At 46.1% G+C, this 23,664-nt stretch overlaps 1 protein-coding gene across 11 annotated transcripts in view; it reads right to left on the bottom strand.

Annotated features, from left to right (window-relative positions):
• Positions 1 to 2,352: 2,352 nt before the first annotated feature.
• LOC124308237 (neurogenic protein mastermind-like) overlaps positions 2,353 to 23,664 on the bottom strand; it is a 125,818-nt gene continuing 104,506 nt past the window's right edge. For all 11 annotated transcript variants that reach the window (XM_046770763.1, XM_046770764.1, XM_046770765.1 and 8 more), the window contains 5 exons: positions 8,881 to 9,213; positions 7,258 to 7,432; positions 5,728 to 6,039; positions 5,383 to 5,634; positions 2,353 to 5,238 (listed from right to left, as the gene is read on the bottom strand). In XM_046770763.1, the coding sequence (XP_046626719.1) occupies positions 4,964 to 5,238; positions 5,383 to 5,634; positions 5,728 to 6,039; positions 7,258 to 7,432; positions 8,881 to 9,213 (1,347 nt within the window). In that variant the 3' untranslated portion in view covers positions 2,353 to 4,963. The remainder of the gene's footprint in view (positions 5,239 to 5,382; positions 5,635 to 5,727; positions 6,040 to 7,257; positions 7,433 to 8,880; positions 9,214 to 23,664) is intronic.

Genomic DNA, 23,664 nt, shown 5'->3' with positions numbered 1-23,664 from the left:
ACGATCGTTGAAAATTTTCAAATAATACGCGAATTCGATCAGATTGTTACTAAATTGGTGACGAAAAATTGGCAATCGAGGAACGAAGTCACGGCTAGCAGCCAGACCGAAAGCAATTCCGTGCCGAAAACGTTTCTTAACGCGTAAGCAACGAGACCGGATGTATTGAACCGAAACGCGACGTTTTCGGGTGCGTCGACCTCCGCATAAAGTAGCCGTAGTCACTATCTCGACGCAGACTTCCGGGAACCATCTGAACTCGGCATAGCCGCCGCAATGCCGCAATCTTCACCCATTTATTTTCACCCTTCCACGCAAGCCAGCCCCGAAACCCACTCGCTACCCTGCGAATCGGCGACATCCGCGATTTTGCACACCCGTCGCTTTATACTCGGCAAAACCAGCGAATATATTATTATCAAGATTACGTTCAGCCGCGACTAAGTTTTTTTTTTTTTTCGCGACTTGCATTTGACATTATCCTGCAATGATTTTTGGTAGACTTGGTTTCCTTTGCGACTATTATGAATGATTTGCGAAAAGTTCGATGAGAAACGCGAGACAATATTAACTCAACTTTCGTGTACGTATATTGGTGAAGACATGTTATTAAGTTACTGCGTGGTAAAGATGAAAATGAAGAAAAATTGGTGGCAAAAACAAAAAGGGCAAAAATTTGTTACCTTTTTTCTTTAAATGAAATGAAATTATGTGCGGGAGGAACTCGACGCATTTATTTATAACAAATCCAAGGTTCAACACATTCTCTATTCTATATTCAAATGCCCAGTATGAAGTAGATTATATAAAATTATAAATATTATAAATAATTACAAACACGTCCGATCGCGGTCGTAATTCTTCATTTTCAACGTTTATATTTTCTACTATCGAATGATCCCGTCAACAATCAGATCTGAATTGATTTTGTTCTATTCTTCTTTTCTTTTTTATATATGTGAAATAACGAGTTAACAATATACGATGACATTTATCAGCAGCGATTCGCAAACACGTGCCCTTCCTTGCGTTGGTCCCTGGAGTGTTTCATTTATATATATATTTTGTTAACGTTGTTTTATATGCAATGTTCGAGAAACAATCCAACGAGACCGAATGTAAAAAAAAAAAAAAAAAAAAAAAAAGAAACAGAAAAAATATATAATCAAACCGATATTTACCTATATATGTATGTGACGACATATTTTGATTTATACATATTATATTATTGACGTGAGAATCAGAGCACCTGTCTCCTTTTAGATTATGTTTTATGGCCCCAATATTCTACATAGACAAAATTTACTAGTTTTGTCAAATGAGACGTTGAAGAAAACGAAATAATAATAATTTTAATAATGATAATAGATATGGTAATAATAATAATAATGATAATAACAATAGTGATAATTATAATAAGATATTCTTAGATAAAAAAAGAAGAAAAGAAAAAAAAAACAAAGAAAAACATTGAAAATGAAACATGATCATGATCAATTTTTCTGGCCATTTTTCATTTTTCAATGTACATGTTTTTTCCATACATTGTTCCTTTATTTTTTGAAAATAAGTTTCTGGATTCAGTTTTTGGCAATAGAAAACGCAATTTCAATTAATAAATTTTCCAAATAGGCTTGTTATATTAGTCGGCGTGAACGGCTGATAAATTTATTTTGTTCTCTCATTTTTCGCGTACAATTTTGAAAAGTATGGGTTTTCTGCACTGACACTTTTTTAAAAGACGTAAATTTTTTTTTCTTCGTTAATCGAATCTCAATGGGTTCTTTAGATCCTTTCAACTATGGAATGTATCACTATTTGGAAGATTATAACCACTCGCAGATCGTCTCACTCAACTTTAATCAACAGTGCAGCTATTATTTAATCACGGAAGAAGAGTAAACTCAGGCAGTCGCCTTCGAGGTAAATTATTCAATTCGAAAACGTGTCTATAAATGATTTTAAAATATGTTCAGTTTGCAACTTAAACCTGCAATCATAAAGAAGTCTGATGAATCAAGAAAGAATAAAGGAATCATAAGCTGAATTAAATTAAAATATTGAATCTCGAAGACGAAAAATTAACTACATGCGTATATAGCTGACCGTTTAATTCCATTGAGTTCATCAGGAGTCTATTTTAATTGCGAACAGCTGTGTGCCATTTTGTCTAGCGACATAGTGCATTCGATCTAAACTTAATAAAAACATCAATCGTCAAATGCACTTTATCGCCGAGACATGCGCTACACGCGTCACTTTATAATACATATCAATGATAATAATGACAATAATAGTAATAAGAGTAAAATAATAGTAATAATAGTTGAATCTATAACGTACGATCCTTAGTTATTAATTTATCTTATTATTATAAATTTTATCTTGAGTTTTTACCACTTTTTTTTTTTTTTTTTCTCAAATTTCGCTAAAGTATATAATATATCTATGTGTATGTACAATGAAAGTTTTCATATCTTATTCACCTAGTAATATTTTTTTTCACGTTTTTAGGAGGGGGTTACTTATGTCATAGAAGCAGCCTACAATTTAATGTCGATAATAATTGGCTAATATAATTCTAGCCAAAAATCACCAGATTTGTTGTTGTTAATGTTTTTTTTTCTTCCCAAGAATAGTTATAATTGACTTTCTTTTAATTGTTAACTTGCTTTCACTTCGTTCGGGAATTTACGCTATCAACACATCGAATATTATTTATACACCAGGTTGTTGCTTACCCCAATCTTCTGTAACTACATCTCGCCCTCGATCCTCCCAAATGAACTAGTGAAGTTTTTTCCTCTTCAAACCTTTCACACGTCATAAACATGGTTTATCAATTAACACTGTTTTGCCATCGCAATTGCATTTGAAAGCTTATCGAATACCGTCGGACAAGATGAATCGGAGTACTTTGTTTTACTTAGTAGTAAAATTGATTTGGTTAAGTAACACATGTTGTATATATGACGATTTGTTTATTTATGATAATAATTATTATTATTGTTGTTGTTACTACTGCTACTATTAATATTATTAATATTATTATGGTTATGATTATTATGGATATTATTATTATTATCATTATAACTATTATTCAATATTTGTGGGTAGACTGTGTAGTAGATGAAACGTTTGCGAAGTGACGCAATAAATATGGCATTTTGATGCCAAGGTTTCAGGTAAAATTACGGATATGTAAACTTCTGGTTGCGAAAAACATAACTAAAGTAGGGAAATTAAATACGGGTATTTCGAGTACTTAAATAAGAGAGTAAAAATACGAGTAATAGGATTAATATTTTGCTTTCTTCATTTTGTGCACTCTCATCAATATTCGAATGTATAAGCATGCGTGTGCTTGCCTTAAACCAACCACCTAATCTGGTAACACGTACGTCTAACGTAACGTGCACGAAACTTCGATTGATAGATTCACAGCGCGACGTAAAAAAGGAAAAGTATTGTTGGGGAAACAAAAATAAAAATAATAATATAGTAATAATAGTAAGTAATAACATTAAGGTAGAAATATCTATAGTATAAACCGTATGTTGTGATAAACTAAGAAACATATATTTACACTGAAATAATAACTTATTATAGAAAAGGAAGTGTAAGAAACGTATGTATATATTCGCGCACCTCTTTGTCTATCTTCTGCACAGTCTACAAATTCCGTCCTTATTCCATTATTGTTGTTATTATTATCATTATTATTATTAGTATTAGTATTATTATTGTTGTTATTATTATTATTGGTATTGTTATTATTATTATTGTTATTATTATCTCGCTAGAGATCTTCAATTAGACTAAAATACGATAGTTAATATGTACGATGGGACAAACCTAGGTAAACATGGGATAAAAACAAAAATCTAATCAACTACAGAAGGCAAATGTAAACCATTGACGCTGGTTTATTACGAATACTTTGGACTTCCGTTCCGTGTCCTCGCATCCCGGATGTCATCGAATCGAGATGAATTTATATCAAACCATTGTCCACTGTTATCAACAATTACGCAACCGATTGCACGAGGGTCGGTGCGAGTTAAACAGAGAAGTTGCAAAAATATATGCAAAACTGTACTTGCCAATGGGGTAAATGGCAGGTGAAACCAAAATCAATAACATGGACGTAGGCGACGCGGTGTTCGAGACTGAAACGACGTTTCGGCGAATAAGTTTTTAAAACCTAGAAACGACTTGTATGCGTGAGCGTGTGTGTATACACACATAAATATGTATTCATTAGTTTTATTATCGTTTCAACTCCATCGTCACACCTAGCGATTTTCGAATCTAAGATAACTAGGATTCGAATGGAAAAGAATTAAATAAGACTAATAAAGGGATTCCGAGAAATCGGAGTTCGGCGCTACTATAACGTGCGAAAACGAACTGTTCCCAGTCCTCGCGGTTTGAGATTCGTAACAATATTATCTAATATGTATAACGACAAACTACACGTTTTTCTACAGAGATTACAACGTCCGACGGATTTTCATTATTCGTCCGATTTCGTTCAATTTTTCGAATGGCTCGGTATAAAAATAATAATAATAATAATAATACATTCTTAAAGATATAAAGAGTGAAAATGGGAGAACGGAGGTCGAGATAAAGATTGGCAACAAACGGATTTCGAGGTAAAGAATCACCCGCGGCTGTCTTCTTCCATTCCTCCCCAGAGATCGATCGATCCGGCATAGAGATTCCAGACCTGATTACCTTTCCGCTTCTGACTATTTTTCAGGCAATTTTCGCTGCCCGCGTCGCGCCGTCTCAGCAGGATAAACGTCTGCCACGTAAAAGCCATTTCCGCGGCCTCAAGGAGGGACGCTCTTACCGACGACCAGAGGGCGACGATCGGCCATTTAAGGTTCGAGTTTCGCAATTTAAATTAATACTTTTCAGCAGGACTCAAAAAAGAGCGACAATGCCGTCGGTGTCCTTACAAAATATCAAGGTTGAAACCTTGAAACCCGGCCGTGGAATCTAGAGAATTGAGGAGTTCTTGGGCACTAAAATTGGATGTGTCTCCCGTGGGAAGATTCTCAAGGAATTCGAGACTGAAATCCGTTGCAACGGATGAGTCCTGAGGCGCCGGAGGAGGCTGGGATTGCTGTTGCTGTTGCGGTGGTTGCTGCTGTTGCTGCTGCTGCTGAGGCAAGCTCCGCACTCCCGGACTACCAGAACCGTACTGTTGATGCGGGTGCAGAGGAGAGCCTAAAAAATACAATTCACGACCATTCCGTACAAACCGTCAAGCCGCAGTTTCTTGCATCCTGCCGCTAACCATTTCGGTAAAATGGCATGTGAAAAATGTGGTGAATCGACGAATTGTTATCGAATTAAATTGAAAAACCGTACCTGTGCCGGCACTGCTGACGGAATTCACAGAGGTCGACTGGGACATCTGCATCTGTACGGACATTTGGTTGTTGCTTTGCTGCATCGCGAGACTCTGCTGCTGGTGCTGCTGAGACAGTATTTGCTGCATCTGAGTGCTGTTTGGCATGCCACCACCGGCCATACCTCCGCTCTGCGACCTGATTAGCTGCTGATGCTGCATCTGAGCAGCACTCATCTGCATTCCACCAGCACCGCCCATTCCGAAGCCGGCTGAAAAATGAGATAGAAAAAGATACGTAAAGCCATGAATATAAGCCTCGGTATGCGCTTGACGCGAGTTTGATCGGGAAAGTGAGTTCCCACCTTGGTGACCCTGCTGATTGAATTGGGGTCGCATTTGTGCCTGGAAACCCTGCTGCTGGTGCATCTGCAGGATGTGTCGCCATTCTGGCTGCGCTCCGCGACCAGCGATGCTGTTCCCGAGACCGTCGGAAGGACCGACGCTTACGTTCGGCGGCCGCTGATTGTTCGTCCTGGGGTAACCGAGCCGTTGGTGCATCTGGTGCATGCTGCTTATGGAGGCCATGCCTCCGCCGCCCATGTACATGTTTCCTCCGGCGGCGTGGAGAGCCTGCTGCTGTTGCTGCTGAGCCATTTGCGGCCTCATCATCGGGCCTGCTGACACATGATGCAAAAAAGAACCGGAGTAGTACTTCGTCTTGTAGAGGAGGAGAAGGAGAAGGACGAGGAGGAGGAGGAGGAGGTGGAGGAGGAGCCATACCCATGCGGCCATGGGCAGCATCAATTCGTCCGAGACCAGCGATGGCGAGAGGTCACGATATAGGCTCGCTATCCGATCGATAAGACGGTGGCTACCGGGACTGCCCGGTGCCGCAGGGTTAGTTCGCAAACCAGTGACGTTGACGCCGACTCCCACATCCGGTGGGTAGGTGGTGTACCTAGAGGCACTTTGTCGGATATAAACGGTCGACGTGCTTCGTTCCAAGTTGTTCGGAGTGCTTGGAATATTCTCCGCGAAATTCGCATCAACCCCATGGTCTATCGCTGGAGGCGTTGGGTCCTCCCAGGCTGCTCGCCGCCGATTGATCAACGGCAAGTGGCCGAGGGGTTTAAATTATGGCCGGACTCGGTGGTGGCGGTGGTGATCGAAAAATCCATACCCTACCTACCTACCTACCTACCTACGTACCGCGGCTGCCGGGTTCTCATTATTTTGAGTGCGTCGAAAGCCCGGCGGTGGCCACATTGCTCTGGATACACGGCAGAGTGGAGGAGCTCCGCACCGTGCCGGCAGGATTAAAAATTTCAGTGTAGGTTGGCGCACGGACGCCGGGCGTCGCGACGAGCTCCCTTTGGTCACCGGACCGGAATTACAACCGAGCCAAAAGTTTTTACCGGCTTTTACGGGCTACCAACGAGAAAAGTTAAATTCAGTACTCACGAATGACAAAAAGGACAATACCACCCGAGACTCTCGGAGTCTGACACGCGCTTCCAAGTGGCTTCCCTCAAGCCTCAAGCTCTATATTTAAAGAACGAATGATCGACTCTCTGAACACGCTGTGTGCGGGACGAGACGGCCCAGGCCTGATATTTTAGTGATTCGCGAGCTTGTTCTACCGAAAAGAACTTACCGAAGACTCTTACTCTGGATAAATTTCAACATTTCGAGTTTTGTCTCGTACCAAAGGAGTGACCAGTTGTCTTTGCCAGTCGAAAATCACGGCCTTTCGAATTCGATTACATACGAAACCACTTATAGTTTTCGCTGTTCTAACTGTGATGTAACAAGCCCTGACCGACCGGAATATAGCGTCTTGTTTCTCATCGCTGGAAGCTAGTAATCGGTTCAAAACGAATCTCTATGCTTACCCGATGGAGGCATTGGCTGCTGAGCTACTCTTCGCATAGGTCCTGCAGTGGGAAACCTCGCCTGACCACCCATCCCGATGCCGGCGTGCATCATCTGGGCCTGAGCTGCCTTGTACTCCGGGGGTGGAGGCCTAACGCCGCCCATTCCACCGGCCATGTGCTGTTGTTGCATCACCTGAAACATACATAATAGTGAATTACGGATAGACTGTGGATTGACGCAGGGGTTGTGAGATTGTCAGTGAGTTTCCGACGTCTCGAGCTTGTTTTTGTGGAGTCAGTAACGGTTGTCAGTAGTAGTCCCACCGTAGGTGGCGCGGCGTGAAGATTGACGTCGCAAACCGTTTTCAAGGCATCCTCTCGGCGCTGTTGCGAGATACCGTGACTTCCCAGTGTTGCAAATTCGTTCACCGCGAGAAGAAAACTAATTCTCGTAGCCGGTCTAACGGTTGAACCCGACAGGAGGGGAATCAAGCCGCGGTTAAGCCCGGAACGCCCCGAGATTGCGGCATGTCGCAAGTAGGAAGGTAACACCTACCGCCTTAAGCCGCAGGGTATGGTTTAAGCCGGTAGTACCGTAGCGATCTTTGCCGAATGTGTTGTTGGCACGTTCAAAACTTGGAAAACGGCTCTCAAAACGGATGAGAATTTCGCCAACTCCAGACTGAGTTGTACAGCCAGCCATCGCATGATGATGAGCTCGGTGTTCAAACGATCCTCGGGATACGGGCGGGCGTGTTGTAGATTGGAGTTGATGATGAATTGAGCAGCTTCGTCGAATGCAGCGATTATGAGAGGATCTGGCACGAAGATGACTAACCAATTCCGAATAGCGTGAAACGTCCAATTAGTAATTGGAGCAACATAGCGACAGTGCGACGTACGTGTACGTGTACGCGGAGCTTTTCATTGCGGAGATAATGTAGGCAAAACAGCGCGTGAATCATCGTTTCGCAAGCGTTGACGGGCGATGAGTCTTGGCTGTAGGAGATCGACGAGGAGACCGCGGGATTGGGTAAACATTCGTAAGAAACGTGACAAGCCCGACGATTAAACGGGTGCTGATGCAGCATTAGGTGGTCAAGTATCCGTAACAATAATAACATTGTCTTTTTTCGGGAGGAGGGAACGAGCTGGCGGCAAGTCTGGCATAGATCTAACGGAAGAAAGCAAAGCCGAGAAGAAGAAGAAGAAGAAGAAGAAGAAGCAGACGAAGAAGAATACAACTTTTTTATTCCAATTTCTTTCATTGCTCTTCCCACTTTCTCCTTGTTTCTTTGTTGCTCCGTTCCTCCTCAAAGAATTTTCTGCTCTTTCTCAAGGTGCTTTCACCGGGATAGAGAAAACTTGCAAAGAATCACGGATACCTGTTGCTGCGCTGGCTCCTGCCCGGATAACTCAAGGTTCCGGATGGATGCAGCTCGTTTCAACGCTTATATGCGTTCCGGTGCGTTGACCAAATTATTATTCACCTTAAGGTCTCACCGTGACAAAACGTCGCAACGACATCATCAAGCAGCGAGAACTCGCTCGATATCTTCACGTGATTCAAATCGGTATCCAGAACAACGACAACAAAGACTCGAAAAAAAACATTGTAGAACTTCGATGAATCCGACTCACCTGCTGTGCGCGCAGCATTTGCTGCTGTTGGAGGAGTTTCGCGTGTTGATGATCAACCTGACCGGGTGGTACCTGCTGAGGATGACCTCTCGCCCCAGCGGCACCTCCAGGTTGTGAAACTCCCCCGGTAGCGGCAGCCCTTTGCCTGAGACTTTGCTGCGTGAAATTGATGGTCTGCGACTGAGATACCGAGCAGTAGGTATCGCTCTGGGAACCGGCGGGTCCGGATTGATTCTGGGCCTGTTGTTGGTTGAAGTACATTCCCTGCTGTGCCGCTACGGACACACCGGGTTTCAGGTCGCCGGTGAGCTGCATGTGTTGGCCTGCGGAAACCTAAAAAGTCGAAACGATCACGTTAGTCCAAGGAGAATGAGAAAAGTACCTTGGTACAAAGACATTATTACCCCGATCGAATATCGACATACGATATCCTTCGTTTTCGATCCAAGCGTTACGCGATCGGGTGCCGAGTCATTACAATTGCGATCATGCGTCTTTGGCAGACAATAAGGATAAGTGGATCGGGATCGAAGGCTCGGGCGTCGCCCGTCTAGAAACGTTGCTGCGCCCAGGGATGAGGTAAGCCTCCAATGATGGGCAACGGTCGAGAAGCAAAGTCATCACCCATGGCAATAGCAACTGTTCCACATATTTGACACGCTCCAGAGCTCAGGTGGCGAACAGACCTGACTTATATGGAGGCAATGACGTCGTCCTGACATCATTCTTATAATTTCTAATAATCCTGACAAGGCTAGATGTTCGACCCCGTCTTTGTGTCGGCGATGGTCTCGAGTTACCCCGCTGTCTTTTCAGACGGAATGTGAGAGCGGATCACGATTCTTTACTCGATCGTTCGACGCCGCGACGGAATCGCACCGATTGCAAAAAATCGAGTACGTTAATATCGCTGATCCCGTATCGCTTCACGGACGCGATAATTCGGAGGATAGATATGACGTCGAGGAAAGATCGCGGGTCGTCCTCAATGTAGTTAATTTTTGTCCAGCCTTGGACTCGCTGGGATCAGTCTGCTGCGCAGAAGTCTGGTTTATCGAGTGTTACACATATACCTATGCATGTTCCGGTACCGCATGGCTGGCTGCAGGCCGAATTTGTAGTACGTGCGTGTCAGTTTGAAGCAAGCAAACGAGCGACGACGCATAGCGACAAAACGGTCACCGCTATGTAGGACTATACACCAAATCGCGGCGGCAGAGATGCTCGATCGCTTTAGGCTTGCCAGCTTGTTGTGTCGACCGAAGTGCAGCCGGAGACCAAACTGCAAAAACAGTTGACGTAAACAATTTCAAGTCTGAAAGCGATTGTAATTTTATCCTTGAATAATAAAATCATGCGCCCGATGAGTATACTATGTATCGTATAATGACAAAGTGCGCACGACGTGCTGCAAGAATCACGCGGTTCACTGTCAACATTTCGATTAACCGTTCTGACATACCGGAAAGACTTGCGCAAATTCTGGCCTCACTTGATGGCCGCGTTGAATGAAAGCCAGTGCAGACCATCGCAAATTCCATATCGCGATAGCACAGCCGTCTACTTTACGCCGGCTGATACCAGCACGGAGACGACAATTAGTCCGAATCAAACGTGTATATTATTCCGGAACGATCCGCCTTTGAGTGAACAGAGGTCGGCAGTGGGTCCCATCTGCTTAGCCCGATTCCGAAATCACACCAAAGATCGCCAGCGGACCCGGTCATTGATCGTGCAATCTGCTTAATGACGAACGCTAAGAGTGACTACAGCGGCCGAATGCGACAAGCGAGGTCAAAGAGAAAAAAAAACAGGAGAGAAGATTACTATGGTTATTGGAAACTGCAGACACCGGACAGTTTGAGAATCACTTTTGTATTCTTAATTCTCGAATAATTGAGCGCAAATGCTAATTCACGAATTTGGTTATTTCGCAAACATCCTTGTTGAAAGCAGTCGTAAGACACAGTGCTGGATCGATGGTACCAGCTGTTAATTCGACGTTGAAAAATTCAAGCGAGCAGATATCCTAACCAAAGAAGGAACGAAAAGGGAATCTCGCTGAATGGATTCGTCGTTGAATAATTACCAGGCCCTACCGGCTTGTGTAATATTTTGAAGAAAGACCCTTCGACAATCGAAGTTTAAATTACATTCTCTCGAATGGAACGGTACAACCGATGCTCTCTCTCGTTCTCTTATAGACTCCGAAGAATGCGAACGTGGTAATTGGCCACGGAACAAGTTAGCCAACTCCAGTGGAATCCACAAGTTTAAGCTGACCATCTCAACGGCGATTATGATCCGACTATACCACAATGATTTCCGCACTCTCCAAGTGTTTCAGGCTCTTAAAAGATATTGGTAATTCTGTTGATGCACAGGGCGTAAAGCACGAGGGGATAATTGAATTTTGGTGAAATCTTCTCAGTAATAATCGCTCTCCGCGCGCGCGCTAGAAAGAGAGCGACAGAGAGAGAGAAAGAGAGAGAGAGAGACAGAAAACGGCATTTACCATGCGCAGTACGCAAGCAGCAAAACAGTAAAAATGCATTCACGCGTTCATAGCGTGCAATAACAGAAATTCGTAAGAGAATAAATAAAGATAAATAAATAGATCCAAATGTATCTTTTATAAATAAAAGTGAAAAATAAAAAAAGATGCATACAAGTATAGACAGATAATAACAATGAAGTTAAAAGACAGATAGCAAGTTAAATTGTTAAATAATAATAATATTGATAACAACAATAAATTCTTCGACAGCAATACCGTCAGCATATTGATGAAACTGCGTGATCGTTGAGTCCTCGAACCACAGAAACAAGCTACTCGATCCACCCGTCGAGCGGTGCAGAGTCAAACCATAGCACGCATAGCATGAAGCATATATATATAAGAACGGACATAAGTAACAAATATGCCAATCAATACGTCCAGCCGAGATTTTTATTATACATACAGCTAGGTTAGGTTACGATTAGTAAATAGGCATAAAGACGTTCTTTGAAAAGCTACGTCGTCCCGGGCAGATAGATAGAGGGTGAGAAAGAGAGCGATGGAAGGAGAGATTCGCGGCCTTGTTCCGGACGCGCGTCATCGTCGGCGGTAAAGTTGAAACGCGAGGCGCGTAGGTATCGGTGCAGCGTTTCTGCAGGGCCTCGGAATACTGCAGCAGGGCATCGTCGAGCGGGGAGCCTCTCCGGACGCTGACCTGCGCCCCACCCCCGCGACGCGGCGGTCGGTGCAGATCCAGAGGAACGCCCGACGACCGGGAGCAAGTGTCCGCCAACCCGGCGGCGATCGCGACTCCGCGGTTCGTGCTCTGGGGCCGTTGCGTGCGGTTCGGGCTACCTCCTCATGCCTCCTCATGCCTTTCGATGCCTTTCGATGCCTTTCGATGCCTTCTTCCTCCGTCGTCCCTCGGGGTATAACTTCTCCGCCTCGATCACTCACCGCGAGGGTCCGCGGTTCGTTCCTTCGAGTGGATTCCACGCGGCGTCGTCTCCCGCCTTAACTCTGTCCGTCCTTAAGAGGCGGTTCACCACCGCGAACAAAGGCGGCAGATCAGAGACAAAAATACGGTAGCGGTGCCGCGAGTAAGGTGGGCTCCGTTCGGCTTACCGGATTTCAAATTTCATATCGTTCTGACCGCGTTTCGTTAATTGGATCTGCAGCCTCAGACGAGGGTTTTGGAGATCTCGTGTATGAACCTTGTAGTAAAAATAATCAAGCAAGTACTTTGTGCGGAAAGGTCTGGAACGCGACCGTTGACCTCGTGACGGATTCTCGGGACTGTTCTCCCTCTCTTTCGTTCTCTCTGTGTGTGGCTCTCGTTCTCTAGGTAGGCACTGGACGGAAATTAAACCTTGCGAGTGGCTAAGCCGGTTTAAAAGTTAGTAAAGTGAGCGGCGGTATTAGATGTCATCCCTGCACTGCACTCGCCTTCCTATGCATAGAGTAGACGGCGGCAGTAGCAGCGGCAGCAGTAATCTCGCGCGAAAGCTTTCAGCTTACTGGTTCCGTCGCGCTATATTCCAACCATGAACCCATGCTGCAGGCTGCACCGACGCTACTCGACGACGTCCTCAATCTTACGCTACTACGGTTCTCCCGTCGTACGCCTTGCTCCGCGATATGCACAACGTACTCAAAATTGTTAGCATCATCAAAAAGATACACCCGTTTCTGTTCGTATTTCAGTTGAGACGAAGATTGGGTCGAAGAGTCTCAGTCCCGTCATTTGTTCCAGGAAAGATATTTCGATCTTTCGAGCAAATGGATTGCAAAGTGAGCGGGGAAACAAACGGTTCCTCGATATTCCTTCTCTCTCATCTCTCATCTCTAATACACCTGCAAAAACGAGTTCGCCTAATTGACGAACCGCTGTGAGGCGGGGATATAAAAGAGCAAGGAGACCTGCGTTAAGAGTTGAGGCTCAAAATCAAGTTCCTCACCCAGAAGCCTCAAGGCGGGTCCTCGTCCTCCGTGCATGATATACATTTGGAAAACCGATTTTCCTTCGGTTATATTTCGCTTCCTTCGGGACCTCCAGAATTCTGTGGCGTGAAACCAGCGTTTCGTCTGTGACTCGACTCCAGTTGGCGAATATCGCGAGTATATCGATTCACTGACGATAAGAATCGCGGACTACGATCTGCACGTTGTACAATTAAACTTCTTCAGAGCGCCAGTCTATGGTTCACTTCTGCAACTTATCCGTCCCAGTATTATGAGAGATTAAGAAGTTGGAGTGTGGTGCAGGGTGACGATTAGATACACGACATCGACCATGCGCATTGGACGAACTAACGCGGACATGAGGATGACTTGGATACGGATGCTATACGAAGGAGACGAAGCGGCGCGCGACTCAAGTCGACAATCAGAGCCTTACTCAGATTCGTTCTCCTCTCCTTGGTAAACTCTTGGTCCGTTTGCGCGTTTAGTTATCGAATATCGATCCCACCTTACGCCGGCTCTTGTGTATATGCCTGTGCAGTTCTTAGCAAGTTCCCCGGGGCGAGAGAAGCGTTGGCTGCGGTTAATCCGAGAGTGCCTCTGAGTCGAGGATCGTGTACACTCGAGATCGGAAATTCCGTGAGTGTGTAATAATCGCGGCGTGCGTTCTTCTAGCCGGGCGCGGCTTCTTTATCGGCCGGCCCGCAGTGGTGCTCAACGTTACGATTTAGTTAATCCGACAGTACCTCTGACAATGAGTCAAGGATTGTATATACTCGAGATCGAAATTATCATTCGAAAATTCCACACGGAGTAAAACGGATCTTCAATCCGAAGGAGCGGTCAAAGCCGAGTTTCTAGCATTCACGGTCCCCGTTTTCCTAGAGGTTGATGGTTATACTCCCACCATCCCGTTCTATCCAAGGTATAAAATTTATGCGAAAAAGCCCTCCGCGCGAAATGAAACCGTGGAACGCGGCAGCCGCAGCGTTCGAATGACGAGCTCCGTGGCATGCCGAGTAAAGAGAAGAGAAGAGAAGAGAAGAGAGACGGGGATGGGATTGGAATGAGAGAGAAGGGGTGGGGGGGGGGGGGAGGTGAGGCGAGGGTGCTTTCAAGGGGTCTTGGCACATGCGCATCCCGGTCGATAATTTCGTCGTGCAATGCACAACGCCACCCCGCCGCCACGAGATATAGTGCCGAGTGCAGGGTTGATATGTACCCCCGGCTTGCCTGCTTCAACGATTAACAGCTCTAGCTGCCGTACGGCGAAGCTACATCGCTAGTAAATATTCGTTTGACGAACGCTGTTAAACTGTTTTTCTGTACACTGTGTACAGGCGTGCTTGAAAAAATGTATAAATGACTTGGCAGGGTGAAAAGTAAGGAAAAGCACAACGGGTGGAATGTTGTACTAAAAGTTCTTTGACTACACGTAGGTACGATGTTAAGGAATGTCCCATCTGCGAACGAATCATCGGAAGAAATAATCCAGCACTATGCCAAAATTCTATACGGTGTGTGATCCTTTCCGTCTGGTGTCGTGATTCAATTAACATCGTCCGAGTGTAAAATTACAGTAGCTTAAGAAATGATCCATCAATTAAAATCGGACCGTTTACGTACTGCTGTGGAATTAAAGCGGCGTCAGACTCAGCACCACACTCCAAAGTGTGACCTTTGATTTGTTTTCTCACAAAATTACAACCAAGCACCATCCACGCTTCCGAGCATCCCGTCGATAAGTAAAGAGATTAATTATTTTTACACATATATATGGTGATAATTTCCGGGGATTATCGTTTTACGGGAATTCGAAAAGCCGGGGGTAATCAGAGCGTCGATAAAGCGAGCGTATCAACATGTATTTATAACCATAACACAGGCAGTGGGTGATGAGTTCAAGTACAACACGGTGCGGAGAGGGTCGAAAGCGTTCGAGTCGAAGTTAGGGGATAGGCGAGAGGGGCAGGGAGGACGAGGACGAGGACGAGGAGAGGACTATTATACGAGTCCGGGCGTTGGTCCGGGTGTTACTCGCCCCTCTGTGTACACACATGTGCCGAATATACTAGACCAACACCGAGGCGAGCGCTTATATTCCATTACATTTGGTGTAGCTGTTGGGCGAAGCTGCCTCCACCGTGTTCCGGTAGCCAGGAGGGTGAGAGTGGCAACCCCTCCGCACTCGGCCAGCAGCCTCATCGCCAAACCCCTCGAAATTCCACTCACCCCAACGTCAATGTTTACGGGGGTGAGGGTGGATAGGCGGTTGCACCGCTGTTGATCAATATAGTTAACTGGTTAGTATTTCTGGCTGGTTAGTAACCGAAGTGTGCCTACCTAATACGTCTATATAATTATACGCACATCTGTGTCGGTGCGTGAACGGGAAAAGAGGACCGGTAAAAATGATCGTACCAAAACTTTCCCGATTAACTGCTGCAACGAATCGTTTTAGAGAATTCCGTGTGTGTGTGTGTGCATGTGTGTTACTCAAATCCGTATGACGATTGCCGATGGGGCACCTGCCCCCTGCAGTACGCATACCAACGAAGAGTTTTCTCAGGCCTCGATAGATTTACGGATGATAATTTATAGCGAAGATGAAAATTGCTGGTTTGTTGATTGAAGAAACTGGGACAAAAAGGAAAGGAGTGTTTCAAGGGGTGGGGGTAGCTGAACTAGGCGGAGGAGTCTCGTAATTCAGCAAAGGAAATCAGCTCCTCATTCTTTTCCTTTCTGTCTCTTCTTCTTCGCGCTCTACACACACACACACACATACACATTCGTTTGTTTCTATGCACATGTGCACAGCGACATGTGTCTCAAACTGTAGGTTTGAATCCATTTAGAATATTTCGTCGTTCCTTGGAGGGTAAATATGTCCCGTGTGTATGGAAGTTACAGCCATTGGTGAAAAATTCAATGGGAATCACTGAGTTTTATTTTATTCATCACACCAAGTCAATCCGAAGCCGACCCCTGGCAACTGTAAGTAACTGCATGGGGCCGGCGATTATCAAGTCACGCTATCGGACGGTGTCAAGTCGGGCATACGCGCCCTGTTTACACTTTTATTAGTTCCGCCTCGATGCTGAATACATTTGCACGGAAATTACGCTTAATCCCGGCTCCCGCCGCCGCTGAGTCGTCGGGGGCGACAAACTACTAAGCAAAATAGGCAAGTTGATCATCTGTACGGTAATTTTATGAGCCATGTATCAACAATTTACTACCTATTCAGCGGGACGATGATACGGCCAGACCGTAATTATCCTGGGAGTCTCGTTTCAAAGTGTCTACGTATAGCGTGACGGAAGGAAGATAAAACCGACGATATTTTTAAACATATTTTACAGAGCACGCAACGTTCTCGAAAAGAGCGCAATGCTAATCAAACTTTTTCTCAACCAGCAACTTAGGTATACGACGACGAGTCGCGAACGTACCGCACTGCGGATAAGAGAGTCGATAACTTTCCACTTGTTATTTATTCATTTTCTTTGTTTTTATTCTGCAGATAGTCGTTCATTTTTCACTTCCACTGCCTCTTGTGGATTTGTTTTTTTTTTCTGTATCATTTCACTCACGTCGATTTACACCTCCAGCATTTTTCTTTTTCTTCTTTGCGCAGTCGTCGGTGATTCGATTAAAGAATAAAAAACAACGACGAATAGACGTTCCTTGGCAGACCGTCTTGTGGACGATATTTTTTTTTTCCACACCTCTCCTACTTTGCTTCGCACTTGCTCTGACCGTACCAGTCTATTCGCCGAGTGTAACGTCGACCTCGTTTGCACCAGGTCACGGACGCACCTCTGTTTTAGGCGAGCACCGTGACACCGGTACTGGTGCTGTTATACCAACTTACTCAGCTACCGCCGAGCTAAAGCTTGTTAAAATTAATTAATTATATTCGCTTAGAATTACAGCCGGCTAAGTTTCGTCCACGGTATATGATTTGTGAAAACGGGTCGAGCTGAGAGGGATATGATAGCCGGTGCGCAATAGAAGAACAGCAGAAATTTTGTTAACTCACGAGAAGACTGTCAAGGGTACCTACGACGAGGATATAAATGTCGAACGTTCCCGCTGGCTCAAGACGACCGAAACCCAAGTTTCATCCTTAAAACTTGACTCGATGAGTACGGATTTCGTTTTGGGAAACATTCGGGGTTGGAGCCGTTCACCCTGCAGAAGAGTAACGCAACCGGGGAACGCGGACCCCCATCGTGCAGCCATCGATTTCCGATGGTGGCATTTAGCATTCCCTATATACCCTATACCCCCGGATCCCATCTCTCCTTCCTCATCGGCTATATCCCATCGGTATGTATCCATATAGGTGACGTTCACATATGTGTACAAGTAATGGATACGGATGTGCAGGTTATAGATGTGCACATGGGGAGCTCGCTGGTTCGCACATCCATACCTCCGCCGCATTTCATTCGAGCTACCCGGTGTCGCGGATGATAACGAAGTGCTGTTATTTAATTTTTTATGTCCTTTCAATTCTTCTCGCCGATCTTTGATTTTCCAAATTTATACGAGTGAATCGTCGCACGCGTGGGACGAGGCAACGGGATAAGAAACGGGCGTAGAACGGGAGGCGTTAGGGGGTGATGATTATACCGGTGGAACGGCTGAAACGTCGCGGACGCGGTAGCGTTGTCGCATTAATTATTGTCAATGAGGGTCTTTGTTTACGCGGTGGTGTTCATCCACCCACGCCATGCCGCAAACTTTCGGGTGACACGAGTCAACCTGGGCCAAGGGTGCCGGGGCCGTTCACTTCCGGTAGTTGGCGGATATACCTCCCGAGTCGAGCCACGATTCGAGACCTTGCAATTTCTCTTCGCCCCTTCGAGGAGAAGAAACAAGGAGGTAGGGTATCGGTCAAATTTCAGATGAAATCCGAAGAACCCCACAATCCTCGTTAAAGTACGAAAAGACCTGTTAGAAAGATTCCTCGATACGCTGCCTCGTGTTTCTCGGCTTGTCTTGTCCTTTCCCAAAAATGTCCAGGAAGTACGCTTCTTTTGAACAAAAATTCAGGATCTTAGCATCCAGCAAAACATCGCCATCGTTATTACCTAAGCCGTTTCGTCCGGCGTGCGTGAAAACCTGTCAGAGACGGCTGCCGGATATCATTTCTATAACGAAAACGCGTATTTCCTGGTGCACGTTTGTTTTACGCAGGCGTGACAGCTCGCCGCGGCCATATTCGAGGCTCGTTAAACCCGGAGGATTGGTGGAGAATCTGCGGAGCCTCGACGTCACCGTCGCCGCGGATGGTGCACTCACACTCGTTGGTGCCAACCGCAGCGTATAACCGGAGGTGTATAACAACCGGGCTGCAACCCGGAGGCAGCAACGTGCGGCTGCACGGCGAAGTCTCTGAATTATAAAAATGCGCCGTGTTCCTGTCAGCTTCATGCGCCACGTTTGACACGCTCAAACGTCCGGGTCGTCGAATACTCCGCTACTTTTTCCCCTTCTTTTTAGCCATGGATTTTTCAACTTTTCGATTATTTAACATTTTTTTGTCGCTGCTGTTGTTGTTCTTGTTTCTGCTTTGTCTCCCTTTCATTACTGGAGTTTGACACGCGTGTAGACATATGTGTGCGTCTAGAAAGGATGAGTGAGTGAGCGAGTGTGAGTGAGACGAGGAAAAAAAGGTCCCGGGACCGGGGGTTTTGCAAGGGCGTTTCGAGGGCGAGTTAAGGAGACGCCGAAGGGCTAACGATCGGGAGCGGGTAGCCGAAAGTCACTGACGCTACGAGCGAAGCTGCCGAGCGGGAATGTTAATTAATTAGCACCGAGACATTGATCAGCCGCGTTGGGTTACGTCGCGTATTTACAGCTCGGCCGCTAAACAACCGCTTTATTTTCCCTGCCGACCTCCTACCCCGGCTTTGAGCTAGTTTGACAGCTCTGACGATCCCGCGACCAGATCCCGTTCCCCACCTTTTCAGCCGTCAGTCGTCAGTCTTGAGTTTTCAGTTTTCAGTCTTCAGCCTTCCAGCTTCACGTGAATTTAGCAACTCACGAAAATTACTCCGTGTGCCTAATTACCTTATACGTATACCAGACACCGTCCGAAAGTTCAAATTTGAAACGGCAACTAGCCCCAGACGACGATAAACGCGAAGTTTCGTTATATTGTATTTTTTGCCGAGAGAACGAAACTCGCCTTTTACTCTTTCGCAGATGGTTCATAGAAATTATCGGAAACCGTGTATGAATTCGCAACTTCGGATAAAAGAGCCTTCCGTGGAACAGACCTTGTTCGAAATTTTGGTAAGGTTGTTTGTCGGGGCGCCTTACCGCGGAGGCTTGAAAACGTGGGAATGGATTTTTCTTTCGCCTGTTATTTCACGCTTGTTTTTCAGACGCGCGTGGCAGCAGCCGTTGTACAAAATGCTCTTTCGTTGCAGCTTATACTGCAGAGTGCGGGCGATGTTTGTCGCTGGAACAAAAATGGGAAAATACTTCCTGCTCGACCCCCGTTGGGTAACGATCACTCTCTCTCTCTCTCTTTCCCCGATACTCGTGCTCGCTTTTTCGCTTTCCCCGCGCCTCGCCAGGACGCCCCCCACGATTATACCGAGTGAAGTATTGCAAAGAAGGGAAAGAAGAGCAAATTCCCGAGGAAAAGTGAACGGATCTCTGGCGTTGTGGCGAGGAATAAATTTACACGCTCCTCTTCGGCTACGTGGTTTACCGTTGAAAGGTGAAGGAGAAAAAAAAAAAGATACCGAAAAATCTAGAGCATTTTCTTAGACTTTTCGATCTTTCAGAAGTAATCTATATGCGCGTTAGCTCTCGTTCTCTTGTTTCACCCTCGTACATTCATTGTAACAGATGGAGTCTATAAAAAAGAAAAAAAAGAAAAAAAAAAGGAAGAATACAAATCCGTTTCGTTATTTTTTATCACCATTTTTTCTCCTCAACCGATCCCTGAGGGCGTGAACACCATGAATTTCGAGGGTAGTAGAATCTCGCGTGGCAAATTGGAATTAGGGGTCTCGTCGGGGTATCGAGTTGGCGAAAAAATTCGCATATTTCGGGCAGAATCGCAGTCTCACGTTTCGCGAGGGTTAGGTAGGTGGCCATAAGTCCGCGCCCGGTTGGCGAACGGTGGCTCAGAGCGTCACGTTGCATTAGCGAGGTGTCGAGACGCCCAACGTCCTCGGGGCTTCCTCCCACCCCTGTCGGCCTTATTTCTCGTCCGAAGGACTCCGCGGATCTCCCGATGGACTCGCCCACCGCTCTCGTTTCTCCCATTTACCACACATCTATATCCTCCCCGCTCTTTGCCTCTAGAATCTACATTTCCCTCCACATGTCCATTATTACTGCGTAAATCAACAGTCCCTTAATTTCTCGTTGAAATCCATCCAAGCAGATATTACAAATGATCGGGAAAGATCCTTGACGATGACAAAAGTTTCCAATACGACGCGCGACGTACCGTGCGTGGCGGTACCAAAAATCGCGACGGACGTAAGAAGAGTGGTAAAAAAAACAAGTGTGTAAGAAAGTGCCGATCGGCCGCAGTGGCTCGTGTTAGTATTGACTTTTCCACGAAGAGAGTGCGGTGCGGTGCGAGACGGTCGGGTGGCGCGATGATGAGATCTCTCGGGGAACCGAGAGCGCCTACCCTGCCCAACCAGCCAGCCAACCAACCAACCAACCAACCAACCAACCCTGGGGCGGTGCGGCGTGAGAGGAGCCAGTACGCTAGGGTGCCGGCAAGCCAACCCCGGACGGCAGATTTACCCAGCCCCGGGATTCACGGTTCTCGCCTTGGCCACCGCTGACCCGAATCGGGGGGCAAAAACTTATCAGAGTCGATTTCTCTCGTCCGTAGAAATTTGCCATGGAGCGAGAGATTCGCGAGGTATCTACTTTGGATACTACGCGAGAGACTTTGAATCTCGTATAATCCTCACCGATTCGCATGCAGTTAGTTATTCGCACGTGAACAAGGTTTCAAACCGCGTCAAGTTTTTCTCAACGATCAGTCGGCATCGAATTCTTAACTGAAACAGATAAGTGAGAAACAATTGCCATTCTCAAGTTCGGATATGTTTCACTGTTGTAATAACTTGTCGGAGAGGTATTTCCTTACATGTAATTACAGGGGTTGAAAATCCGTAAATATACAACACGATATGACGTTACCCGATTATGGTTGAAAATTATTTCGCGTCGGTGAATCCCACGCCGTCAAGTTTACCGTACAGGGTTATAGTAATACGAAGCTAAAGGCTAAAGAGGGGGGAGAAAATTTCCTCGAGCGTGGGTTGTACGTTGTACGAAGGTTATAAAATGTGGGGTGTGTAACGGGGTACGTGGATCGAATAGCGTAAAAATACATCCCCGTCGGCGATAAAACCGCGCCTCCACCGTCAAAAATATTAATTCCAAATCCCGTCTTCCTCGGAGTGTTTAGTCTGTACATCCTAGGCTGACACCCTTCCGAGAGGAGAGATGGCCAGGAAGGTTGTTGGTTGCCTCCGCGCGGATGTCGCGGAGGGTCGAAGGTGGCGGTGGCTGGTTATATTATCGGGGGAGGCATGGAGGGCTAACGGGGCGGGTTGCGGAACCGAGTAAAGCGAGAGCCGTCGGGGTGGGGCGAGGAGGGTGAGGAGGGTGAGGAGGGGTAAGGAATTATACTACGTGCCCGGAGTGTCAAGTCACCGGGTGGTTTATGGAGCAGCCGTGAACGCGGCAGGCTACGTCGACTCGATGGCGGCTCGACGCTGTGGCGTTGCTTAGCCGGTCGTCTCATCGTCGACGTCGACGTCGTCGTCGTCAAGGTGGTCGATGGATCGCGGTGCTTTCGGGAGAACCTGTTAACGGTTACGGGTTCCCGGGCCTCAGCCGCCTTAAGGGGTTTTCACGATGGGGGGAAAACGCGACGTGTATATAATAGTATAAGGAAGCGAGGAGGAGGAGGAGGAGGAGGAGGAGGAAGCGCGCTGCATTAACCAACCGGCTGAAGAGCGGCTTCTGTTTTTCATCCCTTACATCATGTACTTCACCGACTTTTCATACGCGGCACGCAATGCTTGTCAAATGTCACCTAGATCGAATAAACGGGATTGAAATTGACTGACGTTTTCCTGTCTCCTTACGTAGGGTAGCTAACATATTTTATTACCTGCAGGGCCGATCCTAAAACCATAATCTCGTTTCGACGTATGCGAATTATTGTTTGCATAGGTAGTGTAACGTTATACTTCGTACTGCTATTTGTCTATTAGCCGTATGACGATTTTCTCATAGAATCGGGACTCGTGACTGATCGGCTCACGTGGCGAAACCGCGTTGTTCAGTCGGCGGTGACTCTCGATAATTTTATACCGTACATAATTGATTAGTAATTAACACGCCTCCGACATCTTTTGTCTCGAGGGTTTATTGTTCGGGAGTGGTGATACTCCATGAATTGATTCAGGTACAAGGGGTAAGTGCATAATAGAGGGATAAACAAATAAACGTCCAGGTTATACGAAACTATCGGCTAGCGAATTCCTTGATTAATCCACTCTTTCCTAATCCCGTAGTCCGAAATGACACACCGCGATGATTTCCAATTCCAGTACCGGGTGACTGGTTCCCTTTTAATCAACGTCGAAATTCCGGACAAAAAAACTTGTGTACCACAGCCGAGATAGGGCAAGTTTAATTCCGCTGTCGCCGAGCGGTTATTCGGATTAAATAGGTCGTAAGAAATCTTAATTAAATCCTTGAAAATACGCGTCTGGTTGCCACTGTGCAGGTTGTATTTCGGTAGGCTGTGAATGGCGGCCTCCGCATATAGTATATAAGTCGGCGGTACACGCCGCCTCCTCCTCTACCTCCTCTCCCTCCTCCTCCTCCTCCCGACTGCTATTTCACAGTCCTTCACAATCTTCGCAGCCGCGAGCTGCGCGAGGTCTCTCTCTCTCTCTCTCTCACTCTCTTTCCCTCTCTCTATCGCTCTCCGTGTTCATGCACACACACACACGCACACGCGCGCCGTACACAGTCGTCTGGTATTTTCGCTCGAGGCTCGCCGATGCTATTCTTGCAGCTGGATCGCAAACGCGTGTGATATGCTAATACGCTTTCAGTGGCGCAAAACTTAGCTGTTCCTCTTAAGCGGCTGTTCGGACTTCAAACATGTATACGCGTTGTGTCTCGTCGGTGAATCACAATAATTATCCGATATTTCGTGTATCAATCAGCAAACTACGACGACCACAACGACCGAAAACCGTTCCGTCTCGTAGTCCTTCATCTTTTATCACCCACTCGCCCGCATT

Source organism: Neodiprion virginianus, chromosome 6 (assembly GCF_021901495.1).
Source record: "Neodiprion virginianus isolate iyNeoVirg1 chromosome 6, iyNeoVirg1.1, whole genome shotgun sequence".
Classification (NCBI taxonomy): domain Eukaryota; kingdom Metazoa; phylum Arthropoda; class Insecta; order Hymenoptera; family Diprionidae; genus Neodiprion; species Neodiprion virginianus.
The sequence above is the reverse complement of the archived record's forward strand: the minus strand, read 5'-3'. Positions and strand labels throughout refer to the sequence as shown.